The sequence below is a fragment of the Desmodus rotundus genome, chromosome 6, assembly GCF_022682495.2.
Source record: "Desmodus rotundus isolate HL8 chromosome 6, HLdesRot8A.1, whole genome shotgun sequence".
Classification (NCBI taxonomy): domain Eukaryota; kingdom Metazoa; phylum Chordata; class Mammalia; order Chiroptera; family Phyllostomidae; genus Desmodus; species Desmodus rotundus.
In genome coordinates this window covers 99,089,526-99,105,439 of record NC_071392.1, presented here as the reverse complement: position 1 = coordinate 99,105,439, position 15,914 = coordinate 99,089,526, and the positions used below count along the sequence as shown (strand labels likewise).

The following is a 15,914-nucleotide window of genomic DNA, read 5'->3' as shown; positions in this document are numbered from 1 at the left end:
TATGTGAAACACAGCATTTATCCTTGGATTATTATTTATTAATTACTTATTTGAGCAACTGTAAACCTACTTTTGCCCCCCCCAGGTATAATTAATCTATAATGTACATCCACTTTGCTACTGTCCCATTCTATAGATGGGAAATTAAGCCACAGGAAGTCACTAAATAGTTTTAAGCTCTGGCGGAACATTATAACATTCCCTCAAACCACAGATCCTAAATGAAATACCATATATTTTTAAGAATGACTTAATGTGCTGTTAGAATACATGCAAACACACACAATTTAAAACTATTGATCCAGCTCCTGAATGCCGTAGAGGAAACACATTAACTAAAGAATTTCAGGATCCTTTAACCAAACAATGCCACAGTAAATCATGAAAGTATTCTTACACAAGAGGTTTTGGCTTCATTAAACTTCTTCTAATAGAGGTATTCTCTAATTTCCCAGCAATGCTCCTATTTCAAAATGCAGCAGTATGGGAACATTTGGCTTTGCTTACGTTATTAAGCAAAATGTTTTTCCAAATATTACATTAAGCAGTTACAATAAATGGATTGTCAATATTAGCCCGAGCCCCAGACGATTTGGCTGTAGTGGGTTTTTTATTGTGATTCTGTAAACTAACACCGCAGCAGTAAAGAATGGCCAAGTGGAGAATTTGGCCAGGCAGGGACAGAAACGTTCAGTGACTTGTACCTGACCCACAAGTGCCCGGCCTTTCTATCATGTCATGGAAAATGCAGGAGGGGACGAGATCACGGGCGATTCCGTGTAAGTGCAGATGGTGCTGACATTGGTCAAGTGGAAGCCAGCACTTGACCTGGAAGACAAGCCTTCACCCGCTTCCCTGAGTCAGATACGATCTTAAGGGCCATTATCCCCTGGCGGCGCAGCTCCTGGAGCACTTGTACAAAAGGGAGAATAGAAACACTGTGCCCGAATGTCCTTTGTGGGTTGTTCTGTGCTCCGGTGTTTGAAGTTTGCTTTGGAGTCACGCAGGAGCCACAAGCACCTTTCTTGCAGGAGAATACAACTCTGCTCCAGGCATTGGTAAAAAAAAAAAAAACAAAAAAATCTGGAAAAGAAAGTATATTCCAATTATATATCAAAGAAGTGTGATTAAATGAGGGATTATCAGCAAAATAAATAAATACTAAAACCAAAAGCTGCCCTGGGCTCTTGCCAAAGGTGTGGTTTGCCACAATGAATGTTCAGATGGCCTTGCGGAAGATGGGAGTTTCAAAATCCAGCTGGAATTCCTTCATCATTCCACTTGTTTCAGTGCTGCTGTTGGGATGCTCAGCGCTGAACAAATTGCCTCGTGGGCCCAGACGCTGGGGCAGGAATTCATTTAGTCCCCATTCAGAAATTTCATCTGTAACTGCATGTTTCCTTAAATAATCACTTATCAGCGAATGCCCCTTAACTCGCAGTTAGCAAATAGCAGCTAATTCTAGGCAAATTTTAGGAGATTCTGTTGAAACACATACAATGATTGACATTGACTTTGAACACTGACTTGGAATTCTATAAAGCCATATGTTGGAAACGTCCTATTTCCACAGACGATGGTATTAGAGACTTCTCAGGCTAGCTTTTCACCACTTCAACGGTGAGGGCGGGGAAAGTAGTTCAGTCTATTTAACACAGGCTGGTAGGTACACACACTTATAGGCCAAGGGTCCGTAAAGCAAGGCCCTGGGTCCAAATAGGGCCTTCCACCTGTTTTCATAAATAAATCTTTATTGAAATGCAGCCTTGTAAGCCAGAATATGGCCCTCAAAGAACGTCCTGCCCTGATTCCTGGAACCTGGGGCTATGCCACTTTACATGGCAAAGGGAACTTCACAGATGTGTTAAGGTTATGGACCTTGAGGTGGGGAGATTACCCTGAATAATGGCCTGTCAGAGAGACACGACAGGAGGAGAGGTGTGAAGCCTGGAGAGGTGTGAAGCCTGGAGTCCCTGGCTGGTGATGGGGATGGAGATGGAGCAAGAGGCATGAACCCAGAAACGCAGGCGACTCCAGGGAACAGCTCTCAGCTCACAGCAAGGAAATGCGGGGCCTTTGTCCTACAACCACAGGCAACTAAATTCTGCCACCAACCCAAATTAGCAAGGGGGGAGAGAGTCCCTGAGAGCTTCCAGAAAGAAATGCAGCCCTGCCGACACCTGGTGAGAGCTGTGTGGGACCTCTGACCTACAGAACTGTAACCTAATACATTTGTGTCATCTAACTCAGTCTCAGTGATTTGTCACAGCAGCAACGGAAAACTCATATGACAGTCACACCTACTTATTGACGAATTGCCTGAGGCTACTTCAGCTACAAGGCAGAGTTAAATGGCTGTGAGACAGACGGGATGGCCTGAAAACCATAAAATATTCACCAACTGGCCCTTTACAGAAAAAGTGTGTCCACCCGTGATATTATGTGCAAAAACTGTAACAGCAGCTTGCATTTACTGAGCACTTGTAGTTGGTGCCAGGCTGTGGGCTGACTATACAGTATTTGTATCAACTTTCTGGGTACATACGACTTTGTTCCCCATTTTCCAAGTTAAAAAAAATAAAAGGAGGCAGAACGGTTGAGTAACTACTCAAGGTCACCGGGAGAATCAGTGGCGAGCAGGGGTCCGAGCCCAACTCTGGCTGACTTCTGCTGGGCTGACCCACCCTTCTCTGTGCCCAGCGTCCCAGGTGCTCACCCAAGGCTTCTTATCGCTGGCGGAAAGCAATGGGGAGCTCCCGGCCGGGCACCAGGATGCCCAAGTGCAGCATCTCCACCGGCTCGTGGTCCGTGGCCACGATGTCATATTTGCGGACAACCTGGAACACACGTGCACAGAAAAAAAGCAGAATTAGCCTTCTTCTCCTGCCTTGTAGAAAGCACCAAGCGCAAGTGCAGAAAGCCGGCCAGGGTCTTACCCAGCAAAGAGCCAAGTGCAGCTGGAGCTCAGCTAAGCGGCGGCCGATGCACATCCTCTTCCCAATGCCAAATGGAAGGTGTGCAAAAGGATTGATCTTCTTTTTCTCTTGAAGCCATCGTTCGGGTTGAAATTGACTCGAATCTTCAAAGTTTTCTTCATTGGACCCCAACACCTGGGTATTGAGCATCAGCACTGTCTAGAAACACACAGACATGTGGCATTTAAAGTAAGCAGAAGATGTTTGAAGGGCGAAACTCACAAAAGCGGTCACCCTACGAATGTAAGAGTCACCCACAAATGTATAATAATGATGATTGCCAAAAGGTGTGGAGGGCTTGAAATGTGCCAGGTGCTAACTACGTGAAGGACTTTAAATTTTTGTTTCACATTCCCACAAGAACCCCAAGTGGCAGATTTTATCATTTATCCCACTTTACAGAAAGGCGAGGCTCACTGAAGTTACATAACTCACTCAAGTGCACACCCGAATCCAGGTCTGTCTCTGTGGCCCTCATTCCTAATACTGCATGATGCAACACGTCAGCTACACATTAGAATCTACGTATTTGCAAAATGAATGTTTTCCCTGTAAACGTGTTTAGGGGAATCGGGTGCCTATTTATTTGGAACATGTGTCTTTCAAAGCTCTGTCAGGTACGGAATTGTACTTACTCCTTTGGGAAAAGCATATTCGCCCAGAACGGTTGCCTTGTCAAGGGTCCTAGTTGTAAACGGCACACTCGGGGTAAGCCTGAAAAGTCAAAACCGAAGATGTAAAGGTCGGCAGGGACCAAGTTCTAGCTCAAGTGTTGATGGGAGCGCAGATTCTGGTTAAGTGAACAATTGTTGCTTAATAAGTTCATAAATCAAAAGGGGAACCTCATCACAGGTCTGCATAAGGAAGTTGCGTCTCTGCCTTCCCAATATTTATGCCTCTGTGTCTATTCCTTATTTTACTGGGTCGACAAAACCTGCCACTACGAGCCTGCTTCGTAGCTGTGCATGGTGGCTTCCCCGTTTCATTCTAGACATCAAATGTGTATGTTTTTCATGCTTCACCACGAATCCTTTTTTTTTTTTTTAACATTTATTTTTATTTTTTATTTTTTGAGATAGGAGAAGGGAGGGAGAAAGAGAGGGAGAGAAACATCGATGTGAGAGAGATACGGTCCCCTGGCTGGGCTTTCATGTCAGGTTCTTCAGTCCTGCCCAGAACCCTAATTAGTGCTTCCAGCATTCATTGGAGTATAATTATTGATTTAAAGGGAACGGCACTAGCTTCCCAAGATGTAAGAGAATTTGCCCAAATGTTGAGGAAATGAGTTTTGATAGAAATGGAATACGGTCCTACGGTTCTTTTTCTTTTTCTTCTTTTCCAGTTTGATAAATGTTAAGCATCAGGTATGGCAGCTGTCTTTGGGGAGGGACCCCTTAGTGTGCACTGAAGGGGACAGCTTTCTAGTACATTCTCACTGGCTCGGGCACCCGTTCTTACCTCATGGACTCTTTCAGACAGGCCTTCAGATATGGCATATTCCTCAGATCCTCTGCCCGTGGCATCTGGCTCGCAGGCAACACACTCTGAATCTCCTGAAGAAGCTTTTGTTGCACGCGGGGATTGCGGGATAAATTGTAGAGAATCCACATTAAGCTGTTTGCTGTCTGAAAAAGCCAAGGGACACAAACTTGAGTTTCCGCAAAGAACCTGCCTCAAAGCCAGTCTGTGCTGAAGCCAAGGCGAGGCCTACCGCCTTGCTCGGCAGGAAAAACAAAAAGACTGATGCTTTTCCCCACGTCCCTGTCGGCCTTACGTGATGACAAGGGATGTACAGTCAAATGTACTTTATATAAAACGTATCAGTGAAGGGTAGTTTATTTATTGAGGGAATCAAAGTAGAACCCTGTAAACAACTTGCCACATTAGACTTAAAATATAGTTCGGTACAAAAACGGTTTGAACACAGGGGAGTGTGCGTGAAGCTGGTGGAGCGAGAGTGAGGTGGGCGGACGGGACTGACGTCAGCGCCAGGCTGTGATGATGTTTATTGCTACGCAGGACGGTCCCACTGAGGGAAACTGGGGGAAGGACACGAGGGCCCCCCTCTATTTTTTTTGTAGTGCTGCATGTGCATCTATAATTATCTTTAAAAAAGTTTAATTCGAGAACTATTCAATATACAAATTGAGTGTGGAGAGAGGAATGGAGATCCTAGGAGTGTTGCTCTAAGAGATTTAAAGATTTTTTTGCAGTTCTGGAGACCGCATTTCTGGTATTTAAAAGAAGAGGGTTTTCTTTTTTTCCTGCCACACCCTAAAAAGTTACCACAAAACTATAAAGGCATTATCTAGACTCAGGGTTTCAGCCACATGCAAAGAGCCCTCGAAACAGGCTGCCAACACCAAAATAAGAGATTCTAGCATCGAGTTGAGAATTTCAAGGTACCAGCCCAGTTTCTGACAAAGGCTCGTGGCCTTTTAAGTGGCATTCTCTATTTCCTTTCCGAAGGCAACGAGAAGAGAAAAAATGTTGGCGGAAGCAGCCAAGTGTGGCTTTTAGCGTCGTAATATTCACCACTGGTAGTCAGAAGTATTTGTTTTTTAGGCCCTTTCTTTTTTTAAGCTAATTTAAACCAAATAGCCTCCTAAAAATGGTCATGGTGTCCTTTCTCTGCAGACAGGACGACGCTTTAGCCAAGTGCCATGTGCCAGTCACATAAATGAGCAAAAATGCAAGGCGATTGGGAGACAATGGCATTTATTGTTTTTGGAAGAAGATGTCCCCAAGGCGGTCTTCTTCACATCGGAGGCCTGGCAGCCTCGGCTGCAACTAAACTGCAGACGGCATTAGTACAAGAGTCTAATTTACGGAACAGGAAGAGGGTGGAGATGCCAAATTAGATAGACTTTCAAATTTCTCCGATTTTTCCAAAGGAGACTTTCAAAATAGCCAGGACGAAAAAAGAAACAGATTTCAGCATATCAGTGGGTCCACTATCACAAGGACAAATAGAATTTCCAAAAGGCAGATAACTGTAGCTTTCACCAAATCCCAGTAGGACAGGCAGCCCGCCTGTCAGGGTCACTGCTGGGGCCGAGTGGAGGGGAAGTGGCCTGCAAAACCTCACGGGCACCAAGCGTCCTGGCTCGGCCTCCCACTTGCACGCTCTCTCCGCTACACCCACTCTCCACCCACCAGCCAGAGCCTCTCTACCAAACATGACCTTGATCAAGTTGCCCCCTTACTTAAAACCCTCCAAGAGCTTTCTGTCGCGGGTCTAATAAAAGCCAAATGGCTTAATAATCCTCCTGGTTATCATGCCCCATCTGCTTCTCCAGTCTCAGCTCTGACCCCATTTGCTAATTCTCCAGAGAGTATTTCAATATTTTTATCAATATTGTCCATTAAATGAACAGCCCCAGGTAGGTAACATGCACTGCCACCTAAAGGATATCTGCAATTTTAAAAATCTAGAGCGTCAATTGTGTGCTGTGGAAGTCTACCGCTTCCGAATTCCTGTAGCCGTTTTCATCTGTCACAACACTTAGAGGCTGCTCTGGCCTGCGATCCTAGGACAGGAGTCACTAGGAGAATTTTTCTCCTATCACGTGTGACCACAAGGCTGTACGCACATCATCAGGTCTCCCACGGCACTCGGCGTGGGGCTTTTTATCTTTGCTAAGCTGGAGCCCCTTAATCCTTGTGGAACGAGTGAGCTGCATGGCCCGTTATAATGCATCGTGAAAAGATGCCACGCTGGGCTGTTTATTTACTGACCGGCTGACCGGGAATCAGGCCCACCCTCACCGTCTCCACCGCAGCCAGCTGGAGCTCGGTGACAGCAGCGTACAACTCTTTCTTCGAAAGCTGGTTGTGGTGGTAAATGTCACAGAGGAAATCCCGGCCGGGCTGCTCTGAGTGCTTCTCTAACCGCTGGTTGATACAAGATTTGACTATTGGAGAAGAGAAAAGGGAGAGGAAGTCCGGATGAGGCAAAGAATGAAAGGAAACCTAAGATGAAATCCTCACAGCATGGGACAGGTCTTTTCTGGGACACCTACATGGTTAGAGGGGATCACACTGCCTCATTGGGTCGTCGAGGATGGATGGATGCCCCCCCCCAGAGCAGGGCTTCTCAAACGTCAATGTACACACCAGTCACCTGGGCATCTTCTAACAATGCAGATTCTGAGTTGAGGGTCCAGGGTGGGCCTGGGAGTCTGCATTTCTAACAAGCTCCCAGGTCACGCTGGTGCTGCTGACCTGCAGGTCACATCCTGACTCGTAAGAGCGTAGGGCTGGGAGGGGACCCTGATAGACAGAGGTGGGATGTGGGTCTACTCTCAGAATCAGAACTTGGCCCCACATCCAGGTGTCAGGCTGCTGTGGTCACTAATACAAGCAGACACACTGAGGCAGGGTGCGGCTCCCAAATCTTGGTGCACACACACACACACATACGTGCAGTGCCCATGAATGGTTGCAAAAATAGTAAAATTTTCTAACATCTGTAAAGCACATTCCAGGCTTCTGTCTCCCTTACTTCAAGCATGATGTGACCTACCACCAGAGTACTAATAGTGGGGATGGTGGCAATGCAAATATGACAATAAATGGGATAGTCCTTGCAGTCTGAGCTTCAGGAGCCTTTCTGCTTGGCTTTTAACCTGGGCTTTGCCATCCCCTAGCGTGTCGTGTTGAGAAGGTTACTTAATTTCTTTGTGCCTCAGTTCTGTTACTCGGGGCTAAGAGAAGGATCTAACATAGGTTTTTTGGTGGGAGTTAAATAAGTGTGTATGTTTAAATACATGTAATATATTATTTTATCATAGAACAATACCTAGCATCAAATATTCCCTCCATAACGTAGCAGAAATAGCTCTGATGCATTGAGATATTGTCATATGCCTGGCTTCAGATTGTCTATACTAGACCTAGAAACAGTTACATGGAGGTAGTGTGATTATTGTTACTGTTAGCCCATTTTAGAGATGAGACGACTGAGGATGAAAAGGAGATAGCACATTTGGCCAACCCGCCACACCCATGGCAGACCAGGGACTTGAACGCAGGTATTTCTGACTGCACAGCTCTTGCATTTAACCCCTCCTGGCTCCCCAAGACAACACAATGCCACCTCCTGCCTTTTCCTTAGAATCTGCCTACACTGGGATGACCCCCAAACCCTTGTCTGCAAAGCCCAAAGGAACCAGGAGGAGGAGCACCTCCATCTGGGGATCGAGGTGGGCTGGCCAAGAAGATCACTTCAGACCTGTGGGCAGCAGCTCTGGGGACAGTGAGCCTGGGTGTGTGGCCGTGTTACCTGACTTGAAAATGGTGTCCCAGGCCAGTGTGTGGGCCTGCCACACCTTGGTGTTGAGGCTCTTGTGCAGCTCCACCGGGGTGACCATCATCCTCCCAAACGTGCTCATCATCTGTGAGGGACACAAATGCTTCTTCATCTCCGTTTCTCTCCAACACAGCACCCCTCTGGACCAGGGGAGGGGTTCTGAGCACAGCACCCCATGTTCCCTACAGGGTGGGATCCCGAGGAGCTCCCACGGGCCTCTCCACACTGGGCCTGGAAGCTGTACCCACCCCGTCCCCCCCAGAACATATTCAGAATCACCTTTGGGATGATTTTTCAGTCAGGTTTAATTTTAAAAAATTGTTCTTATAACCTAGTTCTTAAAAAAGAAGAAAAACAGAAAACTATCAATTTTATCTTCACTTGAATTTCCAAACTTCAGCCACTCCTTTGCCAGTTTCACAGCACCTACAGATCCACATATGACCTAAATGATTCAAAAATGTAAAGTCTGAAAACTTTCAGGCTTTTGACAACCATAAGTTAATCAACTGACCTTCAACTGAACTTCCTACTGTAACTTAGCCCGAAGAATGATGTAATGTGCTGCTTTCTCATATCTGCATATGGGCACACCCATGCACAAAAATGCATAGCACACATTAAAACGAGCACTTAACTATTGTAATAAAATATGTGTGCACGCCACTCTCGGGGAAGCCCTGCGCTGCACGGATACCCGGTCAGGACAAAGGCTCTCTCCCCTAGGGGGTGCTTACTGTTTTGACGGCCTTGATGAATTCCAAAGCTTCGTCCCCTGCGTCATTCTGAAGGAGCCCAAATCTCTTCTCGTAGAGCACAAGGCAGATGCCTGTTAATTAAAATAATCAACACTGTTAGCACAATCTGGACTCTGTGATTAGCTGGCTCCTAAAGGCTCGATGCCATCTCTCAGAGACGTGAGGTCTTTTCAAAGAACAGAGGAGGAGTGAAGAAGAGTCTGAGAGTCCGATCACTGTTTCTAGAAATTTCCCCCAGGTCCAACGACCCATCCCCTGCAGAGCCCCCTGGTCAGAAATGCCCCTGAGCAAATGTAGCCCGATCCTAACAGGAGTGAATCTCTCCTGCGCTGTCTTGCTTTAGTCAGAGTTATCATCCATATCGGGGGCGGCAGACATTGTGACTGCCTACCCAACACTCATTCTGCCTCGCTTCTGCCCTAAGAGAACCCTGATTTTATTTAGGGTGTCAGTGTATCAGGCAGTTAATAGGATTGACCTAAGACTCCAGCGACAAGCCTGTTCCCTGACTTCCCAGGCCTTCCTGGGGCCCCCAGAGCAGCCACATGGCCCAGGTCCATCTGGCTAGAGAGACCAAAAGGATATATCATTTTCGCTTACTAGATAAAATGGGACCGGTACCCTCTTTTCTTCTTGTTTTTGCCCAAAGTGCAGAGGTGAGGCCAGGAGGGGCAGCAGCCATCTTGCAACAAGCCAGCAACCTAAGGCTGGATGCGCGAGAACAGTGTCCACTTGGCTCCCCAGTGACGTCACTGAGCGCCAGCCACGGAAGGCCTCCCTCTAGACTTCCTGTAATGCTAGACAATAATTTTTAAACCGCCCTAGTCAGATTTTCTTTGACTTACACAGAAATGCATTTGTTACTCCTTAATTTGGGTATTTACAGTGGACAACTTCCAAAGCATACACTTCCCTTCTCCTCTATAATCATTCCTTCCCTTCACCCCTCTTTACCCCTTAACACCTTCCATGCGTCTGTCATTGGCATGGAGCTTTCTCACGGGCCAAGTGACTGGTCCGTAACCTTAAAGCGAGGCTGATCTGATGGAGGAGAGACATCAGGACAAAGGCTACTGTCTTGGGGCGCCATGTCCAGCCCCTCGCATCAGCAGCCAGAATGACCCCTGCAGCCATCAAACCATGCCACCCTCCGGCCCAGAGCACTTACTCTCCCTCCCAGGGACTCTCAGGTTCAAAGTCCAGCTCCCATCCTGGTTTGTATGGATTTACAGGGCCGCCTCCTGCTGCCACTCTCTGCCCTCGCCCTCCCTTGCAGGATATGCGCCAGTCATTCCAAATGCCTTCCTGTTCCTTCACCATCATCTCTGCTCCTCTGCCTGGGCCACACCTCATTTCCTCACTTGCACCTGGCGAACTCCTGCTCACCCCCCAGGCCCTAGCTGAGATGGCACCACCTCCGTGAAGCACCCGCAGGCCAAGTTCAGCTGGGGCATCCCTCTCGGATGTGCCCACAGCCTTGAACCAGCTTTGTCTATTGAACTGGCCTTGCTCCCTTGCCCGCAGCCCCAATGAGCAGTGATGTGCTTCTTATTCCCAGGGTGATCCTTGAAGAAAGTGATCGTGTGCCCTTCTGTTTCAAAGTCTCCATGGCTCTCCATGTGACTCAAACTAAAAATTCTTGTGGGGCCTATAGGCCCCGGCCTGATCTTCCCCCACCACCCACTCACTCCGGCATCCCTGGAGTTTCTCAAAGGTGTGCCCATGCTTCTACCCCGGGGCCTTTGTACTTCCTGCCTCTGCTCTCTGGAACAACCTTCCCACAGGTGCCCTTGCGGCTTGCACCTTGCCTTTCTTTAGGTCTCACCTCAGATGTCTCCGTGCCAAAGCAGAGTTGCGTCATCTAGGCACCTATGTTCTTTTCTGAACCCCTTACCCCTCGGCAGAGTACACATTAAAATGTGGTCCTGGCTGGGTGGCTCAGTTGTTTGGAGCATTGTCCCATACACCAAAAAGTTGTGGGTTTGATCCCCAGTCAGGGCACATACCTGGCTTGCAGGTTCAATTCCTGGTCAGGGTGAGCACCAATCAATGTTTCTCTCTCACATCAATGTTTCTCTCTCTCTCTCCCCGCCTTCCTCTCTCTATAAAATCAATGTATTTACTTGTCAATAGTCACCCCTACTAGAACCCAAGCTCCATGTGAGCAAGGATGTTGCCTGTTTTGCTCACTCTTTGTCCCTGGCATGATGCCGGGCACATAGCAGGTGTTCACTACCTGTTTGTTGAATGACTACACAAGTCACCCAGAGGGCAAAGCATAACTTCGGTGCTTGAGAGCATCGGAACAGCTGCGGCAGCCTTTTCTAGTCAGAACAGTATGTGATACTGTTACGGGAGAGTTGTCGCATTGTCCACAGAGCCGTGTTTTTAGCCTCAAAATCACCTGCGAGCTCAAATGAACCAGACAGACTGTGGAGACAACGTACTTTCAAATGACCATTTGTTCAGTTCGCCATATAAGTCTTCAATGTGGCCTCTCTCATTGCACAGCTCATCCATCCTACCCGTGAAGTCGGCCAAGACCTGCAAAGAAAGAAGCCACGAAAACGCTGCTTAGTCTTTGAGGGAAAACAAAAACTTAGAGCTCAGGGAGCTAACTTCAGGTTTTGCTACCCGGGATCTATTCACCGGCCGTAAGGTTATTCCTTCGGAAGCAGCACTAATTATGTATGTTCCTTGGGAGTTCACCTGAGACCCTAACTACCTTGTCCTGGGTGATTTCCTCAGCTGTCTGGCAGCCACCCTGAGGCTTAAGTTTCAGCCTGTGATCTAAATTTAAAGAAAGGAAAACATTTCTTCTCATCAGAATGGAGAACAGACCGCAAAGGAGAACTCAGTCAAGTGTCCCCACTGGCATGGCCTCTTGGGGACTTTGGTGCCGTAACTACCCTGAGGTTTGCTGCTTCCACATCTGGGCAAGCAAACATCTCTTTACCGTTTGGTGTTGTGTTAAATTAAGCATGTTGGACTTGGAGCCAGGAAATCGGCAAATGCTGGACGCGGCTCCCCCACGAAATAGCTCTGTGACCTTGGACATGTTATGCAAGGCCATTAGATGCCAGTTTCCAAAATCAGGGTTTCAGAGGACACGTGCCTCTCCTTTCACGAGGCCGCTCTAGTACCGAGCACTGGGCAAAGTGTGTTTTCTTAGCTGATCTTCACGACAGCCCTGTGAGGGCAAAAGTACCCATTTCTCCCATTTCCTCGGTAACAGGTGAGAAGGCTGAGGTGCAGGGAGAGGCTTGGGCACTGGCCCTTGACACAGAGCTAAGAAGTGGCCACGCTGGGCTTGGAACAAAGCCAGTGCGACTACAGAGCCCACCCCTGAGACCGGTGAGGCTTACTTTGCCCACATAGTGCATTCAAAAGCACTTTGAATTTGTCACAGTCAAAATTCAGAGAGTTCACACTAACGTATAGATTTCCCTCTACTTGTCAATAATAATAATAATAATAAGAAGAAGAAGAAGAAGAAGAAGAAGAAGAAAGAGAAAGAGAGAAAGAAAGAGAGAAAGAAAGAGAGAAAGAAAGAAAGAAAGAAAGAAAGAAAGAAAGAAAGAAAGAAAGAAAGAAAGAAAGAAAGAAAGAAGAAAGAACTACAGGATCTGTGGACCCCGCGTCTCATTCTCGTGGGGCAGTCATTTGCTGGAATTGGGGCAGCTGTCACCTCCGGAATGGGCATGTGCTCTCATTGCCTGAAGCCCCTACCGGGCTGCATATGTGTTTATATTAACTACCTGGGCCCTGAAATCTCCTGAGTTTGCAATCTTTTACCTCTACAATCTTACGTGGGTCCCAGTTCAGTTCAAAATAAACACCCAGAGGGAATAAGAGTAAAAAGAGATGACTATATGCTTAAATCCCTTGCCCTTTGGCCTGTTGGCTAAAGGAGGTGTCTAAATACCTTAGCCTGACACAAAAACATTGTCAAGACCTGCCTCCTGCCCAGCATCATTTCAGAAAAGCCCCATTCTGAATGTACTTTTTCTAAACACATCGTGACATAGCGTCTCCATATTTTCAGCAGGCTGTTCTCTCTGCCTGGATGCCTTTCTCCACCTTCTGCGGCTTGTACGCTCCTAATCCTCCTGCGAAACCCAGCTCGAACGTCACGACCAAAGAATTGCATAAGCATTATCTCACCCAATCATCACAGCAGACCTGTGGAGTGAGGATTGTTACCCCCATGTGATAGACTGGGAAACTGAGGCTTAGGGAAATGAAACCGTATAGTCAGGTTCCACAGGACTGTGGAATACCAACGTCTGTGCTTGTAACTGCCTCCTCAAGGTGATATTTTTAAGAGACGGTGAAGTAATAAGGGCTTTGGGGTAGGGGAGATGGTGTGGAGGGGAATGAGGAGAAAGCGAAGACCCTGCATCATCCAAAGTGCCTGCTTTGCCCTCTGCACTCTGTAGCTGTGACTCGACATTCCCTAACCCTCCCTCCCTCCCTCCCCAAGAGAACCGGGAAAGCTGGCCCCAGCCTGCAAACCTCATTGATTTTGTTGTCCAGCTTCATAATTTCCACTGGTTTCATGAGTTTCTTTTGAAAGGCATTCCGGACCCTCTGCCAGTCTTTTCCTTCCCTGGGAGAGAAGCAGAAATCTATTTAGAGCCAACTGAAAATATGCAGAGATCCTCTCCAGCTCTCCAGCTTGCATGAACTCTGTCATCAATGGACATGGAGAATAGGGCCAAGAAATCGCCAGAAATTATAAGCACTGGAATACCGGGGGACTGGTTTGAAGACAGGCTGAGAAAGCACCTTCCTGCCCAGCCAAAGAAAGGCGACGTCCAGATAATTGGGGTTCAGGGCTGTTGACATGACCTTGCTGGGGCTGAGCTGGGGAGACCAGATACTTCGATTCCCAGCAATGAGAGCAGGCACCTGAAGACCCCCCACCACTAGAAGCCCAGATCTGTTAGAGGAAAAATCTTGTCTTCTTTCCACCCACTGAAAGTCATGTTTACAAAACTTCAAATTTAGAATTTTGCCATTGCCTCCAAATAATACCATGCAGGCAGAGATTCACAGGTGTTGGGAAAAGCCTGTTCCCGTCAGGCACCCTCTTGCACTTGCCCGATAGCTGACCACAAAGTGTGTGATGCGTCACACATTACTATATTTTTTAATTCTAGCAATTATATCCTAAATATACAACTATTAGGCATTAAAATGGGGGGGGTAAAAAAGTGCTAATTAAAAAGCACGGGAATCACATCATATTATAGCTTTGCTCTATCTGAAATGCGACTGGGACACCCCTCCTCATCCAAGCTTTCAAGTTCACCTGGGTTGTAACCTTCCACTGCCTTCCAGAAAGAAAGGTCACTGTCAAAAGCAAAGGAAGTTAATTTCTGGCGTTGGGCTTCTAGAGGGGGGTTACAGAGAATTTTAAGGGATACTTTTGTTTGTATATATCTCGTGTGCCTGGCATGCTGACTTCAGAACCTCATGCCATCACAATCGGTATAACGCTTTTTGGCATTTCTTTGATGGAAAGGTGTGACCCTACCCGGATGCCAGAGAGAAGGCAGGTGTTAAGTGGGTTCACAGTACAGCTGTCCCTCAACCCACTCAGGTGTCTGCAAGAGTGCGCGATTGCATCAGGTAGGGGCTTTCGTGTCCCCCACCTAAGAAGGGTCCACCCCAGGGAATCTCTTCCCAGTTTCCAAGCGCCCGAGGTGCAGCCGCGGGATCCCATCCTGCCGCCCAGACTCACAGGATGAGCAGCCCGTAGCCCTCCTGGCGATAGTCGCGATAGGCCTTCCAGGGTTTGATCTCCAGCCGCTGTGGGTACGCGCTCTCGGTGCGGTACAGCGCTTCCAGCAGGCAAGGCGAGCCCAGGTGCACCGAGTCGAAGGAACCCAACTTCATCCGGAAAATCTTGCCATACTTCTTGTGGTACTCCGCCTGCAGCCGGCCAGGCACAGCGCAAAGTCAGCGCGCACCCCTAGAGCACTTCTCCCTCCTTCCTCCTCCTTCCACCCCGGGACCGCCGCAGCGGAGTTAACCTGAGCGCATCTTGCGCCCCTGATGCGCGCCTGAGGGAGGGTTTGGAGCGCAGGGCAGGGAGGGAGAGGGAATTGGGGCGCAATGAGGCATTTACCAGCGTGTCGTGCTGTTTCTTCAGCCCCCCTTTCCAGAGGATCTCCAGCAGGCTGCCCAGCAGTGGCCAGTTGGTGGGGCCCGGCAGGGCTGCCGCGTTTTGCGCCTCGCCACGTTCCATCAGCGGGCAGAGGGGCACCTCCCGCGGCCGAGGGGGCGCACACGCAGTCGATGTCACGGGTCTGGGGGGCTGCCGGATGCTGCGCACCTGCTGCTGTAAGAAGGCAACCAGGGAGCGGCTCTTGCTGATGGGAGAGCTCATAGCTGCCTGGGAGATCCGGCGCATAGGAACGCGCGGGGACCGCGAAAGGCAAGGTTGCTAAAGTGGCGCCGGCTGGGTTTGGGGGCGTGACGATTCTGGGAAAGAGACGCAAAGAGGACCAGCAGGTGTGATGAAGAAGGCGGGAGAGGGACAGAAATGACCTCCGCGAGGATGCTCTACGCTGCACTGTGCGGCAGCCTCAGGGCGCGGGTGCCCGCCGAGCGCTGGCCACAGGGGCTGGAGAAGCGCAGCCGGGGATCGGGTCCCTCTTGGAAGACGAAAGGAAGGGATGTGGATCTGCAAGTCTGACTACAGGTCTAGAGACTCGGAGTGGAGATGTCAAGGAGGGTAGAAGTGATGCCGCGGGCGCTGCGATTTTCTCCTGGCCCTCTCCATGATCCATGCCCAGGGACCAAGTATTTATGGAGACAGGGCAGGACCTGGGTGGCCAATGAGCATGCTGAGTGGGGTGGAGT

At 48.5% G+C, this 15,914-nt stretch overlaps 1 protein-coding gene across 1 annotated transcript; it reads right to left on the bottom strand.

Moving 5' to 3' along the window:
• Positions 1-2,722: 2,722 nt before the first annotated feature.
• On the bottom strand, positions 2,723-15,914 carry CYP24A1 (cytochrome P450 family 24 subfamily A member 1). Its single transcript, XM_024559859.3, has 11 exons — positions 15,178-15,914; positions 14,791-14,981; positions 13,560-13,653; positions 11,492-11,588; positions 9,024-9,115; positions 8,260-8,371; positions 6,744-6,889; positions 4,434-4,600; positions 3,611-3,689; positions 2,937-3,134; positions 2,723-2,837 (listed from the first exon to the last, which is right to left on the bottom strand). The coding sequence occupies exons 1-11, from the start codon at positions 15,460-15,462 to the stop codon at positions 2,727-2,729; spliced, it is 1,572 nt and encodes a 523-aa protein (XP_024415627.3). The 5' UTR covers positions 15,463-15,914; the 3' UTR covers positions 2,723-2,726.